At 56.1% G+C, this 16726-nt stretch overlaps 1 protein-coding gene across 9 annotated transcripts; it reads right to left on the bottom strand.

The window, feature by feature from the left end:
* Positions 1-588: 588 nt before the first annotated feature.
* Positions 589-16644, bottom strand: LOC140643115 (alpha-1,6-mannosyl-glycoprotein 4-beta-N-acetylglucosaminyltransferase-like). 9 transcript variants are annotated; one of them, XM_072844554.1, is made up of 6 exons: positions 15905-16644; positions 15512-15822; positions 12288-12421; positions 4696-4827; positions 4237-4384; positions 589-3188 (listed from the first exon to the last, which is right to left on the bottom strand). In XM_072844554.1, the coding sequence occupies exons 4-6, from the start codon at positions 4801-4803 to the stop codon at positions 2044-2046; spliced, it is 1401 nt and encodes a 466-aa protein (XP_072700655.1). In that variant the 5' UTR covers positions 4804-4827; positions 12288-12421; positions 15512-15822; positions 15905-16644; the 3' UTR covers positions 589-2043. The 9 variants fall into 9 exon arrangements, with proteins under 9 accessions (XP_072700655.1, XP_072700656.1, XP_072700653.1 ...); XM_072844555.1 differs by having other exon boundaries at positions 15512-15806; XM_072844552.1 differs by having other exon boundaries at positions 12229-12421; positions 15512-16644.
* Between the last annotated feature and the right edge of the window lie 82 nt (positions 16645-16726).

Here is a 16726-nt window from a genome sequence, read left to right as displayed (position 1 = left end):
TGGTGCTGAGACTGCATTGCACTGGAAGGAGGAGGAGGGGGTTCCCTGCCAGGGATCAGCTGCTGCTTGCACTTACCCTGGTGTAAACTGAGTGGATTTCCATTCTATTCAGGGGAGTTTGTCCAGATTTACACCAGTGTAACTGAGATTGCAGCTTGTTTCTGTCTAGGTGAATATCACAGAACTGATTAGTACATTCACAAGTAAGACACCAACAGATAAAAGGTTGATTTACATTTATATCTTTTCCTGCTTTAGCAGTGGATAAAAACATACTGGGGAGAAAGCTTTCCGGTTGTACCCACGTTAGTAACCCTTGATGCTCTCACAGTGCGGTCAGGGGCATTTGTGTCCAAGAGAACTGGGGCAAAGGCTCTACTGGAGCACTGTAAACACTTGTCTAGGTCTTGGGGCCCTGGAAAGGGGACACTTGTGCTACTCAAAACACTCCAAGAGCTCTGACTGTACTTGGACTGTGTGGAGGAAACTGAAGTGATTCTGCAATGTGTATATTAATCCCACTGAGAACATTGATAATGTTAGGAAGGTGCTGGAGTTTATCGTGTAGCATCTCTGTATTAAATGCAGACAAAGATCTATTACATGGCTGGCTTTCTTTCAGGGAAAAGTCCCATCACGCCAGGTCTGGGGCTCCCAGCGCTGAGCAGCTGCTCTCCAGGCTGCCTTCCAGTGCCCAGCAGGCAAGTTGATGCAGGACCTTGAGACTGAGGTGTGGTTACAGCACTCGGGTGTTTCGGCACTGCAGGTGGGTCCCCTTGGACTGGTTAGTGCCTGTCTGTGTTCGGAGGGTGACTGTCTTGCTCCAAGAGAGCCGGGCTTAAAACACTGGCAAACCACAGCATTCCTGCTTGGCACAAGTTAGTGACAGACTGCTCCGAGCTGTCTCACGGGAATGGCAAGCAGATCGGAATTCCTTCTTGTTTGTTGAAAGCTGAGCAATTGTTGCTAAAAGCCTAACTAGGAGAGGCGCCGGTCACCACCTTGCATGCTAGTGCCAACAGCTTTTGATCAAGCTGCCCAGCAGGATCCAGCCCTCCAAGCTGATCCTGCCAGACAAATCCAAGCAGAAGCTTTTCAGGGGCTTTGTGCCTGCAGCCTGCATGTACCCCAGTCACCCTTTGGCACCTCACCGGGCTAAAATGTACCCAGCGCTTCACATTACACCGAGGTCACGTTTTCCTTTACCCATCCTTTTTCCGTGGTCCTCAGTCATTGGACCTTTCTCCCCCTTTTAGAAGCTATGTCTTCCCTGTCCTTCCCTCTCGGTATGAATCCCTCATGGATACAGGGTGTGGTCCCTGGGAACTGCAGCCCCCGAGAGGGGGAAAATGTCTTTGAAGGATCTGAACAGCAGCGGCTGGATGAGAGCTGCCGTGGCTGTCCTGCAGGGACTGAGCCGGTGCGATGGGTCCATCTGGTGGCCGGTGCCCCTCTGAGACATCAGCGATCACCAGTGGTGGGGATCCTGCTCCCAGCGACCGGACCCCTGGGTCCCTGATCCTGGAGGGCGAGGGGTTTGGTGAGCAGCACCCCCGTATCTTCCCCTGGCCCCTCCCAGGAACAGCTTGAAAATGGGATAGGAGAGGAAAAAAACGGCAGGTTAGAAATTAGGAGTCGATGGGTTAGGAAACTCATATGGGGAAGGGATGCTGTGAAGAGGTTGCAAAAAATGCTACTGCCTGGTTAATTATTTGGTTTGTTAATTAGCTGATTAGCTCTGTCCTGTGCACTATCCTCCCTGGGAGGAGATGTTTCCTGCTGCCCAGCCTGAAACTCCCAAGCCTCTGCTCCTCCCCACACCCCCTGCATCGCTTGCTGGAGCATCCCCCAGGCAAGCACAGCCTGGTGGGCCTTGCTCCCAGCCCCATCCACGTCCCCCAGCAGCACCTGCCATCCCTCTGGAGACAGGCGGCAGTGCCAGCGGGAGTCAATTATTTAATTCCTTATCAAAAAAGGGAGTGATAAAAATCAAGGACCTCTAGTACAAAATCCAGACGCTTTGGCAACGCACCACATCCCCGGTCAGGTGTCTGCCGTGGTCCAGATGTCGATGCTCTGAATGATGAGCCACTCGCTTTGGTCCCGGGTTACCTGGATCCTCACGCATTCCACAGGGCCAGGCATGCCCCTCTCCAGCCCCTGCCGCTCAAAGGTCCCCTTCTCGAAGGTGCCCACGGTGGTGTAGGCAGAGCAGTCCCGGCCATTGGCCTGTCGCTGCTGGCCCAGCTCCAGCACCCCCGCGCGCAGAAAATCACCCCGGCGCTCATCAGAGCCTGTGCGCACCCGGACGCGGGTGACGCGGGCCGGCTTTTGGAAGACAATGGAGAAGATGCTGCCGGCTGCTGGGTCTTTCCCCCAAAAATACCCTTCTGCCGTGCTGTAAGCTTTGAGGGGCTCATAGTTCTCGAAGACAGACATGCTGGTGAACAAGGCCGCTGGTGGGTTGTCCGGAAGGTCCAAGGCATCAGCCTGGAACTCGTCGTCCTCCAGCCGGTTGACAGTGCCCTGGAAGGAGGAGTAGAGGCCCATGTGCTGGAAGAGGGAGGGCTTGAAGCGGATGACGTCTTTCTGGGTGAGCAGGAGGCGGAAGTGGACCAGCAGCCAGTCGCAGGGCATCTCCTGGTAGAAGAGGAGGAGGAAGCGAGCCAGGCGAGGAAGGTCACTGGAGCGGTAGAGCTTACCAATGTAGCCCAGCTTGGAGAACTCAAGGGTGGCCCAGTTGGAGCCTTCCCGGGAAGCCAGTGCCTTGCGGATGGCTGTCAAGAAGGACTTGGCACACCACACATCATCCTCGATCATCAAGTAGTAGGAGGAGAGGTTGGCAGCGAAGGCGAGGAGGAAGGCATAGTCCACATTCTGCTTGGACCTGAACCTCACTCGCTCCTCTGGGTCGTTGTAGTTTCTCTTGAGGCCCTCCAGGGTGGGGTAAAACTCTTGGGGAGCGTGGATAAGCAGGAGCCGGCCCAGGAGGATGTGGTCAGCAAACTTGTGGGCGATGTCCGTGGCCACGTGCATGTTCCATCTGGGGTCTGCGTCAGCCAGGTGCACCACCACCACCATCTCCTGCAGCTCCTCCTCCGTTGACTGCTTGAAGAGGGACTGGAGTGTGTCTGGGAGGTAGTAGCCACGTGGCCGCCGCACTGACGCCAATCCCACTGCCAAGAATTCTGCAAGACAAAGGAAGGGCATTAGCAGGCTGAGGGGTGACCTGGGATGCACCACGGTGAGGTTTTTCCCTGCAAGCCACAAGGAGGGGGCTCCAAAAAGCTCTCCGCATGGCCAACCTGCACAGTTAATGCTGTTTATGGCGCCATGTTCAAGGCCAGCAGGGCCTTTCTGAAGCTGAAGACCCCAGTATCTCAGGAGGTGCCCAAAATTGGCCCAAATGGCAGGGAGAAGACAGGATGAGAAATCAGGGGCTCCTCCTAAGAAGAAATAATTGGGAAAAACACCTTAAAAAAAAGTCAAACATGGGGAAGAACAGTGCAGAGACAGTCTACGGGGCAGGGATGGCTTTGTGGCATGGCTACACATCCTGGACGCATGCCCCTACCCTACTCCGAACCTCACAGAGATGCAACCACAATGGGATGAGGCATCCTTCTGCCCTCCCCACAGCTCAGCTGTGGCTGCATTTGTTCACCTTCACTGCAGCTTCTCTTGCTGCTGCTCTGTGCAGCACTGTGCATGTACTGGACCTCTGGTTTCAGCATGGGCTTGCGTGGGGCTGCCCTAAGCTCCTTCCCATGGCATTTGCATGTGAATTGCTTTTTGTGTGCCTGTCCAAGAGCTTGACCCACATCTCCCACACTATGCGGTTGTCCCAGTGGTCCAGCCCCACCATCTCCACCTTCCTGACTGGAGAGCAGGAAACTCAACCCCGGGGAGATGGCATCTCAGCCACCCTCCCCGCAGAGATCTGGGAAACCCAAAATGTCTGTGATCACCCCAGTCCCAAGGTGCAGAAACATGGACCACGTTTGGAGCATGTGGACCTTTCTCTACCCCTCCATCTCACCAGACAGAGCAGTGAAGGCTGGCTAGCGGGGAGGTCACCAGGTATTGGCAGGTCTCCTATCCCAAAAAGGTTGGAAGCAGACCTCTCCGCACAGCAGCAGCAGCAATGGGGCAGGTCCATGCTGGGACGTGCAGCTGCGATGGAAGAGATGTGCAAACCGAGAGCCCTGCTAAGCCCAGGGTCCCGGAGCCACTCACTTTTGTGGGGTGACAGGGAGCCAGCGAAGAGGTGGTAGGAGATGTTGTGGAGTGCAGAGAGGTCATCTGTGTCCCTGAGGATGCGCTGGGCTCCTTCTGGCTGCAGTATCTGCAGGACTGTGTTTGGGGCCAAGCCCCTAAGCTCCACCTGGATGAGAGCCGCAGGCAGTCAGGTCAGACCCCAGAGCACCATGGACATGCGTGAGCAAGGGGGAATGACAGCAGGGGGACCCAGAAATGAGGGGGACCCCTGTCCTGCCCTCCCAGCTCCTGGATCGAGGGAGGCCCAGGTGCACAGGGCAACCCCAGGGAGAGGAGAAAGAAGGCAGAGCTGGGATTTGGGGACGATACAGGGCAGGGAAGGGAGCAGAGCTGCGGTTGGGGTCTGTGTGGGGCAAGGCAGAGATAGAGGATGCTCCAGTGGCCCCTCCAGTGGGACATCACTGGTGGGGGACTCACCTCCAGGGGATCCTGTTCCTGCTGGCTGCCCCCATGGAGGAGGAAGAGGAGGAGGAGGAAGGAGGCTGCAAGCGCAGCCATGAGGGAGCGCTTCAGGGAGCATCGCATAGCAGCGGGCTGGCACACTGAGGCCTGCGGGAGGAAGGGGCACGTCAGGTCAGGGCACAGCCTGGGGAAAACCACCATCCCCTGGAGGGGATGGATGGTGGGGCAGCACCTGGATGCACCCCTGGGGCTGACCCTTCTGCCCAGAGCACCCAGGGGTGGCCATGGGGCATCAGGAGGCACCTGGGCACTGTCCCCTTTTGGCAAGCAGGGGCAGGACACCCCAACCCAGGCAGGAAAAAAAATCAGTGAGGTACAAAATCCACCCCACCAGCCCTGCCAACACCCCCAGCTGCCCTGCAACACCCCGTGCAGCAGCCCTAGAGCTGGAGGCAGAAGGAACGCAGGTGACACACACCTCAGGGAAGGCTTTCAGGTTGGGGTGGCACCCCAGGAGCAGTCACTAAGACCTTGGGACTTGGCACCAAGCCCTGGGAAACACTCAGGTCTCAAAGGAGCCTGGGCTGTTCTTCCAGCATTGTGAGGATGAAGCAGCTCCCCTAGCCCCTCCTGCCTGCCTGGCTCCCCATCACTGCCCTAGTCCTGCTGGCCACACCATTTCTGATACAAGCCAGGATGCTATTGGCCTTCTTGGCCACCTGGGCACACTGCTGGCTCATATTCAGCCGGCTGTTGACCAGCACCCCCAGGTCCTTTTCCACCAGGCAGCTTTCCAGCCACTCTTCCCCAAGCCTGTAGCGTTGCATGGGGTTGCTGTGGCCCAAGTACAGGACCTGGCACTAAGCCGTGTTGAACCTCATACAGTTGGCCTTGGCCCATCGATCCAGCCTGTCCACATCCCTCTGCAGAGCCTTCCTACCCTCAAGAGATCAACACTCCTGCCCAGCTTGGTGTCATGTGCAAACTTACTGAGGCTGCACTCAATCCCCTCGTCCAGATCGTTGATAAAGATATTAAACAGAACTGGCCCCAACACAGAGCCCTGGAGAACACCGCTGGTGACCGGCTGCCACTGGAGTTAACTCCATTCACCACCACTTTTTGGGCCCGGCCATCCAGCCAGTTTTTTACCCAGCGAAGCGTACGCCCGTCGAAGCTGTGAGCAGCCAGCTTCTCCAGGAGAATGCTGCAGGAAACGGTGTCAAAGGCTTTACTAAAGTCTAGGTAGACAACATCCACAGCCTTTCACTCATCCACTAAGCAGGTCACCTTGTCACAGAAGGAGATCAGGTTGGTCAAGCAGGACCTGCCCTTCATAAACCCATGCTGACTGGGCCTGATCACCTGGTTGTCCTGTACGTGCCGTGTGATGGCACTCAAGATGATCTGCTCCATAACCTTCCCCAGCACCAAGGTCTGGCTGACAGGCCTGTAGTTCCCCAGGTCCTCCTTCCGGCCCTTCTTGTAGATGGGCATTACATTTTCTAACCTCCAGTCAACTGGGACCTCCCCGGTGAGCCAGGACTGCCGATAAAGGATTGAAAGTGGCTTGCTGAGCACTTGCGCCAGCTCCCTCAGTACCCTTGGGTGGATCCCATCTGGCCCCGTAGACTTGTGTGTGTCTAAGTGGTGCAGCAGGTCACTAACCATTTCCCCTTGGATTATGGGGGCTTCATTCTGCTCCCTGTCCCCATCTTCCAGCTCAGGGGGCTGGGTACAACTGGTACCCAGGTACCTGGAGAACAACTGGTTTTACTGTTAAAGACTGAGGCAAAGAAGGCATTAAGTACGTCAGTCTTTTCCTCATCCTTTGTCACTATGTTTCCTCCCGCATCCAATAAAGGATGGAGATTCTCCTTAGCCCTCCTTTTGTTGCTAATGTATTTATAGAAACATTTTTTATTGTCTTTTACGGCAGTAGCCAGATCAAGTTCTAGCTGGGCTTTGGCCCTTCTAATTTTCTTTCTGCATAACCTCATGACATCCTTGTAGTTGTCATGAGGTTATGCCACATGACATAACCTGAGTTGCCTGCCCCTTCTTCCAAAGGTCACAAACTCTCCTTTTTTTCCTGAGTTCCAGTCAAAGCTCTCTGTTCAGCCAGGCCGGTCTTCTTCCCCGCCGGCTCGTCTTTCGGCACATGGGCATGGCCTGCTCCCGCGCCTTTAAGATTTCCTCCTTGAAGAATGTCCAGCCTTCCTGGACTCCTTTGCCCTTCGGGACTGCCTCCCAAGGGACTCTGTCAACCAGTCTCCTAAACAGGCCAAAGTCTGCCCTCCAGAAGTCCAAGCAAGCAACCCATCCTTACTTCTCCGAGAACTGAAAACTCATTTCGTGATCGCTGTGCCCAAGGTGGCCTCCAACCATGACATCACCCACAAGTCCTTCTCTGTTCACAAACAACAGGTCCAGCGGGCGCCTTCCCAAGTTGGCTCCCTCACCAGCTGTGTCAGGAAAGTCTCTTCCTTGCACTCCAGGAGCCTCCTGGACTGTTTCCTCTCCGCTGTGTTGTATTTCCAGCAGACATCTGGTAAGTTGAAGTCCCCCACGAGAACAAGGGCTAGCGATCGTGAGACTTCTTCCAGCTGCTTATAGAATATTTTGTGTCTCTTCATCCTGGTTGGGTGGTCTATAACAGACTCCCACCATGACATCTGCCTTGTTGGCCTTCCCCCTGATTTTTACCCATCAACACTCAACCCTATCGTCACCATCATCAAGCTCTAGACAATCAAAACACTCCCTAACGTACAGGGCTACCCCACCGCCTCTCCTTCCTTGCCTGTCCCTTCTGAAGAGTTTATAGCCATCCATTGCAGCACTCCAGTTGTGCGAGTCATCCCACCATATTTCCGTGATGGCAACGATATCAGTTTCCCTGCTGCACAATGGCTTCCAGCTCCTCCTGTTTGGTGCCCATGCTGCCTGCATTGGTGTAGATGCACTTCAGTTGGGCTATTGATCCCACCACCTTTTTGGGAGGAGAAGCCCTAATTCCTACATGACCATTCTCAGGTGCATCTGTGGTTTCTAACACATCCATAACCCCTGCATCTTTGCTGCTGCATGGATCTCCATCCCCCACCTCCACTGAGACGGCAGACCGAAGGACCTCGCTAGCACACCATCCGTCAAACATTGGTGTGCTGCCCCCAGGCTTACCTCTGTCTAGCCTGGTTTTACCCCTTTCCCCCTTCAAATCTTGTTTAAAGCTCTTTCAATGAGCCCTGCTAACTCCTGTGCAAGGACCCTTTTCCCCCTTTGTACCCCGGTGTACCCCGTCTGTGGCCAGCAGGCCCAGTGTTGTGTAGACCAACCCATGATCAAAAAACCCACAATTCTGCTGGTGACACCGGGCTCGGAGCCAGGTATTGATCTGCTGGCTCTGCCTGTTTCTTCATCATTCCCTGCAACTGGAAGGAGAGAGGAGAACACTGCTTGTGCTCCTGATCCCTTAACCAGTCGTCTCAAGGCCCTGAAGTCTCTCTTGATTGCCCTCGGACTTCTTGTTGCAACTTCATCATTACCTACCTGAAAAATCAATAATGGATAGTAATCTGAGGGCTGTACGAGGGTAGGAAGCTTGCTCTTCACATCTTTAACCCAGGCCCCAGGGAGGCAGCAGACTTCCCCAAGCAGTGGGTCCGGTCTGCGTATTGGGCCTCTGTTCCCTTCAGAAGGGAGTCTCCTATGACAATGACCCGTCTTTTTTTCTTTATGGAAGCAGTTTTGATGCAGGACTTAGGCCGACTCAACCTCAGCAACACCTCCAAGCTAGATGAACCATTGTCCTTGTTATTCTTTGGTTCTGCTTGCAGAGCCTCGTACCTGTTATGCAAGGGCACCTGGGAAGGTGGGGTAGTTGCAAGAGGAGACGCGCCTGCTGCGCCGGGTAGGACCTTGTCACAATTTGTACTGCCCTTGAGATATTTTGCCTTGCAGCAGAGGCGGGGCAGGAGGCTAAAAGGCTCCTGTGTTCGCCTGGGGTTTTTCCATTATAACTATGACCGGATCTGCCCTGGAAGAGGGGAAAGCGGAGAGCGAGTGCCCAGCCCGGCAGGGCAGACACAGTCAGCCTCATCCAGACTGCTCACAGCGTGTCAGCTTGTTTGGATCAAAGCACCTTTGAATGCAAACACGTGGAGGAAAAGCCCTCCCAAGCCGTATAATAAAACACCAAGAAAGCTGCCAGCGTTCCTGAAGGCTGTGCTTTACCCAGGACTTCTCCTTAAATATATCACGGCATCAACTGCCGCTGTGCAGCAGATGCTCCCAGCCCACCCGTGGTCCCCAAACGGCAGAGGCTGGTGCAGCACTTCTGTTGCTGCTGCCCTGGAGCATGTGCTGGCCTTATTTTAAGGAGAAAACGCCTGTTTTCCTGCCCAAAAGTCCTTCGGGGGGTTGTTAGCATCTCAACGGGCCGGTGCAGAGCAGGTACCCCCGATGCAGCAGCCAGTGCCGTCCTTGCCACGCTGACCTCACCCAGGAACACCACTCGTTACTCAGAGATAAGCAATTAAAACAGAGCGAGCTGCTCTCTCCCAGGAAGGGTTGGGCTGAGCCATGGCATTAGTGAGAGCCGTCTTGGCCAAGAGAGCAGAGGAGCCACCTCCCCCAAGCTTGAACCCAGCAGGTATCAGGGAAGGGGATACAGGAACCCCCATGGCGGCACAAGGCAGTGGCTGAGCTCTGGTTAGCACTGGTTTTTCAAAACACTTGGAGGGACAACAAGCTGCTGGAGCTGCTTAAAATCTCTGTCCAGGTCACAGCAGAGAGTGGGAAGAATCGGGGGTGCTCACAGCCATGGGCCAGCCCTACGGCCAGCTCTTCTCAAAGCCCCCCAGCCTCTCCTTGCCCCGCAGCGATGGGGGCACAGGCAGCTCGCCGGCTTAGAGGGGACCAGCTTTAGGGACCCATCCCAGGCCACAGGGACATCACACCCTGAAGCCACTCCGGAGGTGGATTTCTGAGCCCGGACCTCCATGCTCTGTGGTGCGGCTCTGAGGCCACAGGGCAAGCTGCAACAGCGAGGCTTAGCAGCCAGCCACGCACCAGGCTGGGCGCATTTATACTCTGGCTGGCCAAAGGTTTTTCTGGCTGCTGGATAGGCATCTGGCTGCTAGCAGCCCGTCCTGGATGGAAAACAAGGTGCTGCTCAGCACCCCCAGCTCCCACGGGCAGCGGTTTCGTCCATGGAGCGGGAGCAGGGAGCCCATGGGGAACAGGAGGTCGCACGCACCTTGCCCCTCCGGCAGCGCTCTGCATCGCAGGCTTAACAGAACAGAAGGTAACGAACACTGCCCCCCAATTAGGCCCCTAATTGGGCTTTGGATTTTTGCCTCCATGGAGAAACAAAGCAGCCCAGCTAGATGGGCACAACCAGGGGCCAGGCCACCGTGGGCACGTCACTGGGATGCATCATCCTCCCGGTGCCTGCTCTTGCTCTGGGTGCCTCCGCAGAGCATCCCTGTCCCCGCTCCTGCCCCAGCACCTCGTGTGCCTTCCCCGCAGCTCAGCACCCCACTGGGGATGTCCCCAAAAGCCACCCCCCCACGGGGACATCGGGCCAGTGGCCAGGAGCAGCTGGCTGCCGAAAGCCGCTCGCCCGGAGCCAGATGAACTCCTCCACTTTGTTAAGAGACTCCCAGCTAGATGGGCTGCGTGACGCAGCAGCTGTGACTCAGTCCAGCAGCGGAGGGGAAGGAGAACGAGTAAATACACTGCCTCGGTCCCGTGAGGCTGCGAGGACGGGCCGGATGCTCCCCATGCGCAGGCGGCTCCAGCTGCTTCCTCCAGCACTGGGGAGAGCAGGTCTGTTTGCACAGGGAGGAGGGGAACAACCAGGGCTCACCCTCCCACTGCCAGAAGCACCTTTCCATGCTGGGGGAAACTGAGGCAGGGAAAAAGGCTGTGCCTCACCCAGGGGGGTAAGCGCCAGGTCTCCTGCATCATGGGTCAGTGCCTCTCACCACCTCCCTGTGGGGGTCCCCAGGATAGATAGGGGCAGGGTGTAACCCAGCGCCAGAAATGGCTGCTCACTGGGGCAGACGACATGGCAAATTGTGGCAGCACAACGTCCCCGACGGGCAAATCGTGGCCGTTCGGGGCTGCATGGGGCAGGGTGCTCCTGGGCCCCCTGGGAGCCAGCCCAGGGTCTGGCCCCATGCTCTGTGGGTGTCTCTGCTCCAAGGGTTGTCCCACAGGGAGGAAGGAGGGGAAAAGCTGCGTACCGGTAGCACAGGACTCTGGGACTCAAAGCTTTAGGTCAACCCAGGTGTCCTACAGCCCCACAGCACAGGGAGGTCGCTGCAGGCAGCTTGGTAAGGGGACACTTGGGTCTGATCCGGTCCCCACAGCTGACAGCTGACCCGCAGCCCACCACCCTGCCCTCACCCCCGCCCTGGGTCCCCAGGCGACTCCTTTCCCATGCAGCCCCGTCCCCTGACACCAGTGAGATGGCTCACGCCCAGCACCGCTCCGGATGCACCCACCGAGGCGGCAGAGACTTACGGGGCACGCAGCAGCCTGGCGTGTGGGTGCACGGCGGCGGCAGCTGGGCAGCCTCGCCGGGGTGCTCAGCCCTGGCAACTTCCCCAGGGCTGGCTGGACTCTGGTTTCTCGCTCGGCAAAGCCCCACCCCGAGTCCTCGCCTGCCTCCTGCAGAGGAGGAGCGTTCGCCGGCATCCTCTGCCCCGTGCTGGCGAGCACTCGGTGAACCGGCCGGTGCTGGGGCTGGTGGGGACCCCGGGTGCGACGGAGCGAAGGGCCCCCGGCACCGCTGCAGGGGCCAGGGCAGCCTCAGCCTCCCCCCAGGACTGGGCATCCCACAGTGGCACCGGCTGTCTCCCACCCACCCACCACCTCCGCGGGCAGCCCCAGACCCCCAGGCAGGATCAGACCCCCCCCAAGAGCTCTCACCAGGCCCCAGCACCCCAGACTCCCGTGCAAACCTGGCGCTTTGGTGGCACCAGGGTGAAAATGCACTGTGCGCCGAGCCAGGAGCCTGGGGACGTGGAGCAGGCATGTCTTTTCACCCCAGTTTATTTTCCAGCCCTTGTGCTGAGATGGCAGAAGCCTCCAGGGCTGCCGAGCCAGAACTGAAACGCCGGCATCCCGGACCAGGGTAGAGCTGGCTGCCAGGATCCCATCTGGGATGCACCCCATGGGGGCACCACAGTTTCCCTGCACACCCCAGCTCCTCACTGGAGCATTGGGCATCGCAGCCCTGGCTGGGGACAAAGGCCCTTCCATCCCCGCAAGCCCGTGTGGGCCACGTGGGGCCCTTTCCAGTTTGTCCCCAGCTCCTCCACCCTCCAAGCCTCATTTGTCCCCCACTGATTCTCTCCTCGAGACCCCCAGCAGGAACACGGCCCCAGCACCCACCACGAGTCGTCCAAAGGCATCGCTTGCACCCAGCTCAGAGCCAGGTGCTCGTCCACCTCTCCGCCCAACACGGCAGCTCACCTGCAGCATCCAAACGGAGGGAAAGACCCTTCCCTTTCCCTCCACCCCATCCTCCCCATTTACCTGCACCAAAGTGCATATTCCATTTCCCTCCTCTCCTCGCTGGCCTGGACCTCTCCTACCTTTGGAAAGGCCCTGACGCTTCTTCCCAGGCTCCGTCTTCTACAAATCCCCCACAATGCCTTCCAGCCACGGCAGCTCGACGTGGGTTCAGGTGGAACCGCTGGTGTCGGTCACATTGCGAGGACAAAGGCAGCTGCAGAGAGATAAGGTAGGGCAGGAAGCAGGCGATGGCACTGGGAAGGAGAGGAAGAGACGTCTGCAGGCTCCCGGATCCGCTGGCTTTCGCTTTTCCCACACTGTTTGACTTTTAAATCCTTAAATTCCCATCATGGGATTCCAGTGGCTCTGTCCCCACGGGGTCCAGGATGGTGCAGCCCAGCAGAGATTTGCTGTTTAATCGCACATGGTAAGAAAGGGATGTGGGGCTCGGTGGCTCACGTGGGTTGTTGAAACAACCGGCAGCAGCTGCAGGATGGGGAGGGCTTTTCTCGCTGCAGACGCCCCATAACCCCCATCCCTGTACAGGAAGGAACTGGGGCTTGGTCCTTCCTGCCCTCACGGGAAGGAAGGGGAGGGTGGGGGGCCACAGCGCCCAGCACAGCCCTGGGGTCCCCAACACTCGTGGGTGCAACAGGCAGCCCCGCCATAGAAATGTGCCTTTTGGGGAACACACAGCACTGCTACGGGTGCAGCAGAGCCACCAGAATCCCCCTTTGGTCCCCACGTGCCATCTCAGGGTGCAGAGCTAGGGCAGGATTTGACCCTCTCCAGGCAAATCCATGAGCCTGCCCAGACCGGGAAAGGAATCCACAGCCAGGACACAGCCCCTGCCACCGTGACATGGTCCTGGCTTCTCTTGCCCTTCAAGCGAGTCCCGCAAGCCCAGCCTGAGCCAGCCCATCCTGTCACCCCCCTGTGCTATGGGGCAAATCCCAAATGCTGGTTGGGGTGCTGGAAAAGGGCCCTCTGCCCGTTCCCCACAGAGGGCCACAGCACAGCCTCAGCGCCCAGGCGCTACGGGGCCCCGGCGCCCAGAGCCGCTCGCAAACCTCCCTCTGGCCTGAAACCTGGGGCTCACACTTTCTGCTTGCTGAATAATAATAATAATAATAATAATAATAATAATAATAATAAAAAATTATTATTTTGCCTAGGGAAGAGAGAGGTGACTTAAATGGAGCTAAAAGGCACAGTTTTGTCCCTTCCAACTGAAATATTCTATTTTTGCTTGTTCTTGGAATAAACTGGAGAAGAGAGAGAAGCCCCAGGTGCAAAGGCTGTTTTGAGCCGGGCACACGACTGCACAGGCACAGACCCAGCCCGGGGGACCGGGGAAGACCAGTCCCCCCCAGCTGGGCTGGAGCCGAGCCCTGGCGTGGGACAGGCACAAGGGAACCCACCGCAGGTACTGGCCACCCTCCCCGCAGCACCCAGCCCTGCCCCAGCTCAGCTCCCGTCTGACACCTGATCCCCAGCAAGGAGAGGGGCAGGGTGAGGCCACGGCGGTGGCCAAGCCTCCATGTTTCCCCTGGGGAAACCGGAGAGCCAGGCCAGATCCGCTTACAGCCCTTCCATTATTCAGGAGCCCGAGCAGGACAAAGCGGAGGTAAAACAGGGCCCCACACAGCAGGGAGAGCATCGGGGCTCCAGCCATCACGATGCCGATCTGGGGCTCTGTTTCTACACCACTGGGAACCCCTTTGAGTCACATCCTACAGGAAAGAGCGATTATCTTACACCAAACCACAGCCCCTCCTGCCCGGAGCCCTGGCAGGGACTGCAGAGATCAGTTGTATCACAGCCTCACTGCATCCCACCCCCAGAGAACACAGAAAAGGATTTTTTTTTGCCAGCAGCCTTCAAGAGAGGCTGGGCTTGGGGGACAGGGAGTGGAACACCCCCCTGCTTGGGGCTGAGGTTTTGCTGACATCACTGAACAAACCTCACGTGGGGTTCCCATGCTCTGGGTAAGGGAGGAAGCGAAAAACACAGTGCCCTGCAGCTCTACACGAGGGCAAGCAGAGCCCAGCCGCTGCAGCATCCCCGCCGCCTCGCTCGCCTCCCCACACGATCACAGCAGGTCCCTGATCCCTGCCAGCGCTGCTGACCAGCACGGCTCCGTCACTCGAGTCATCGTAAGGTTTGCTACTTGCAAAGGAAAGATTGAAAATCATTCTTCTACATCTTATACATTTCAGCCTTGAAAAAGGCTGGCATGGAAGAGGTACCTCTTTGGGTTAGGGGCATCTGTCCATATTTAAATATCCTTATTTGAAACCAGCAAGTTTGCTGGCAGCAGGAAACATCCCATCCACCTGCTTCCTGCCGTGACAGCCTGGGCTGCCCGCACCGCTCGAGAACCAGCTGCCCAGGGAGAGTTACGGGACTAGAAGCCATTTGCCATCTGGAGCAGGTGGAGTACCTCTGCCGAGAACATTAAGCATATCCTGGACATGCCATACGCCTGATTAGGGGGTATTCCTGCTTTCACAGATGTCAGAAACAAGCAGCCCTAAGATTTGTTCTGTATTTCTTCACAGAACCACCAGCAAGGCGCAGACCGCTGTTCCCAGTCCCCACTCAGCTGGGTCAGTTCTCCGCAGGCAAGGGCAGAGCTTTAGACAGGCACCAGCCTGCGCCGTCCTCCTGACACCCAGCCCCGAGCTGGGAACCGAACATCTCTGCCCCACCCTCCAAGTCCATATCTTGTGCACAGCACAAACAGCAATCACCAGGCGCACAGCGCTGGCATCATAGGGTAAAACAGAGGAGCTTTCAGGGTACGTAGTGGAAAATGCCTTCAAGCATGCTCTTCAAAGCGCCTTGGATTCTGCAGAAAACAGGCTGATTGAACAGACACCTCACTCAGAGAGCATACACCAGCCAAGAGCTGCCGCCCAAGACAAAAGATAACTGCAAGCTGATGATGTTTCACTTACTAAACTCCAGTGGAGGAACTCCACCACATGACCACTGAGGCCTTATCACCGAGTTCAGTGGTACTTAACCCCACCACAAAAAGACCGTTATTCATCCATTGCCCTGGAGCAGCTTCCTTCTGCACAGGCGCTGCCACGTGTTGCACAACACTCGGATGCAGTGCGGCAGCTGCAGCCTTTACACACAGCTCCAGCACTAACTTGCTGCCCTTCCTCTCCTGCACCACAAAGGCAACAACTCGAACCAGGCTCCACTATCGTGGGAACCAGCTTCATTATCGCAGTTACGGCACATTGTTCTCGCCCTGTATCTCTACTTCAGCTAACCTAGCTTCACAACTTACCTGTTGGCATCAACACCTATTGAGCAGCACTGAAAAGGGGAACTGTGAGACAGTTTTCCCAAATATGTTTGTTTGAAGTCAACGTCACAGAGCCTCTAACGCAGATCCACGTTTGGGGCAGAAGTCCTTGGCAGTGATTTACAGAGTGGCAGAGGCACATGCAAGAAACTCCTCGCAGGCAGCCATACAGGGATCATGGGGTATTTGCATATTAAATTCAAACGGAGATGGCAGAACTCCCTCTCCTTCCGGGAGCTTCACTAAACATGATGCGTGCAAAAGCGCTCACTTACTCCTGCTTGAGACAAGAGCTGATGTGAAATAGGACTGAGGAGCTAATCAGCAATAGGCAGCAAAACTCAGCCCAGGGTTACTATTTCCACTGTTGCTCACCTGCACTCCAGTACTTCCTCTGCCTGCCACCACTCCTCCATGAGACCCCCGTCTGTCAGTAGCAAGATGTTCACCCGCTGAATTACATCTCCAGCCCAATTCATTCTGGACAAGACAGACAGGCCCAGCCTCTGTGCCCCTCTCCCTTCTCAATCAACCCAGAGCCATAGAAAATTTCAGGGCTGCTTGCTCCTCACAGAAACTAATTTGTTTAGTCAAGAACCAGATCACCGATTGCTTCTGGGCTTTCCCGTGTCAACAGGCCAACACTGCTCCACTGCTCTTAGAAAAGGCACAGAGTCAAGTCCTTCATCACTGCTTCAGTTATTTTAGTTTATCCTCTCCATCTCCTCTCCCTCCATTTATCTTCTCTGAAAAGCACCTTCTGATTTTAAAGGTTTAGATCTTCTTTTCAAAAAGGAAACATCAGTGTGAGAACTTGGAGTAGCTTTACATTCAAGAAAGACTTTTGCCTTACAAATCCTCTTTGAAGTAATTCCTTTGTTTGATCATTTATGCTTTTTTTCTTTCCTTAAACTCATATCTGTTGGTTGATCACTGCTGCTTTGCTTACTGCTTCTCAGACACTGAAATATCACACTGTGTTTGAATACAATCACGCTGCAGTAAAACAAACATGGGGGTTTTTTTTGTAAATTGTTTCTGGTCATATTAAAGCTGGAAAGCAAAACCTCCTGCTTCTTCCCGAACAGAAAACAGGACCACTTTCATTAGCACCAAAAGGATTTTAAATGAACAGTTCCAGGGAGCTCCTTTCAAATCATAAAATGTGAATTTTACATAAAAGTGTGTTTACAAATA

Source organism: Ciconia boyciana, chromosome 23 (genome assembly GCF_034638445.1).
Source record: "Ciconia boyciana chromosome 23, ASM3463844v1, whole genome shotgun sequence".
Classification (NCBI taxonomy): domain Eukaryota; kingdom Metazoa; phylum Chordata; class Aves; order Ciconiiformes; family Ciconiidae; genus Ciconia; species Ciconia boyciana.
The sequence above is the reverse complement of the archived record's forward strand: the minus strand, read 5'-3'. Positions and strand labels throughout refer to the sequence as shown.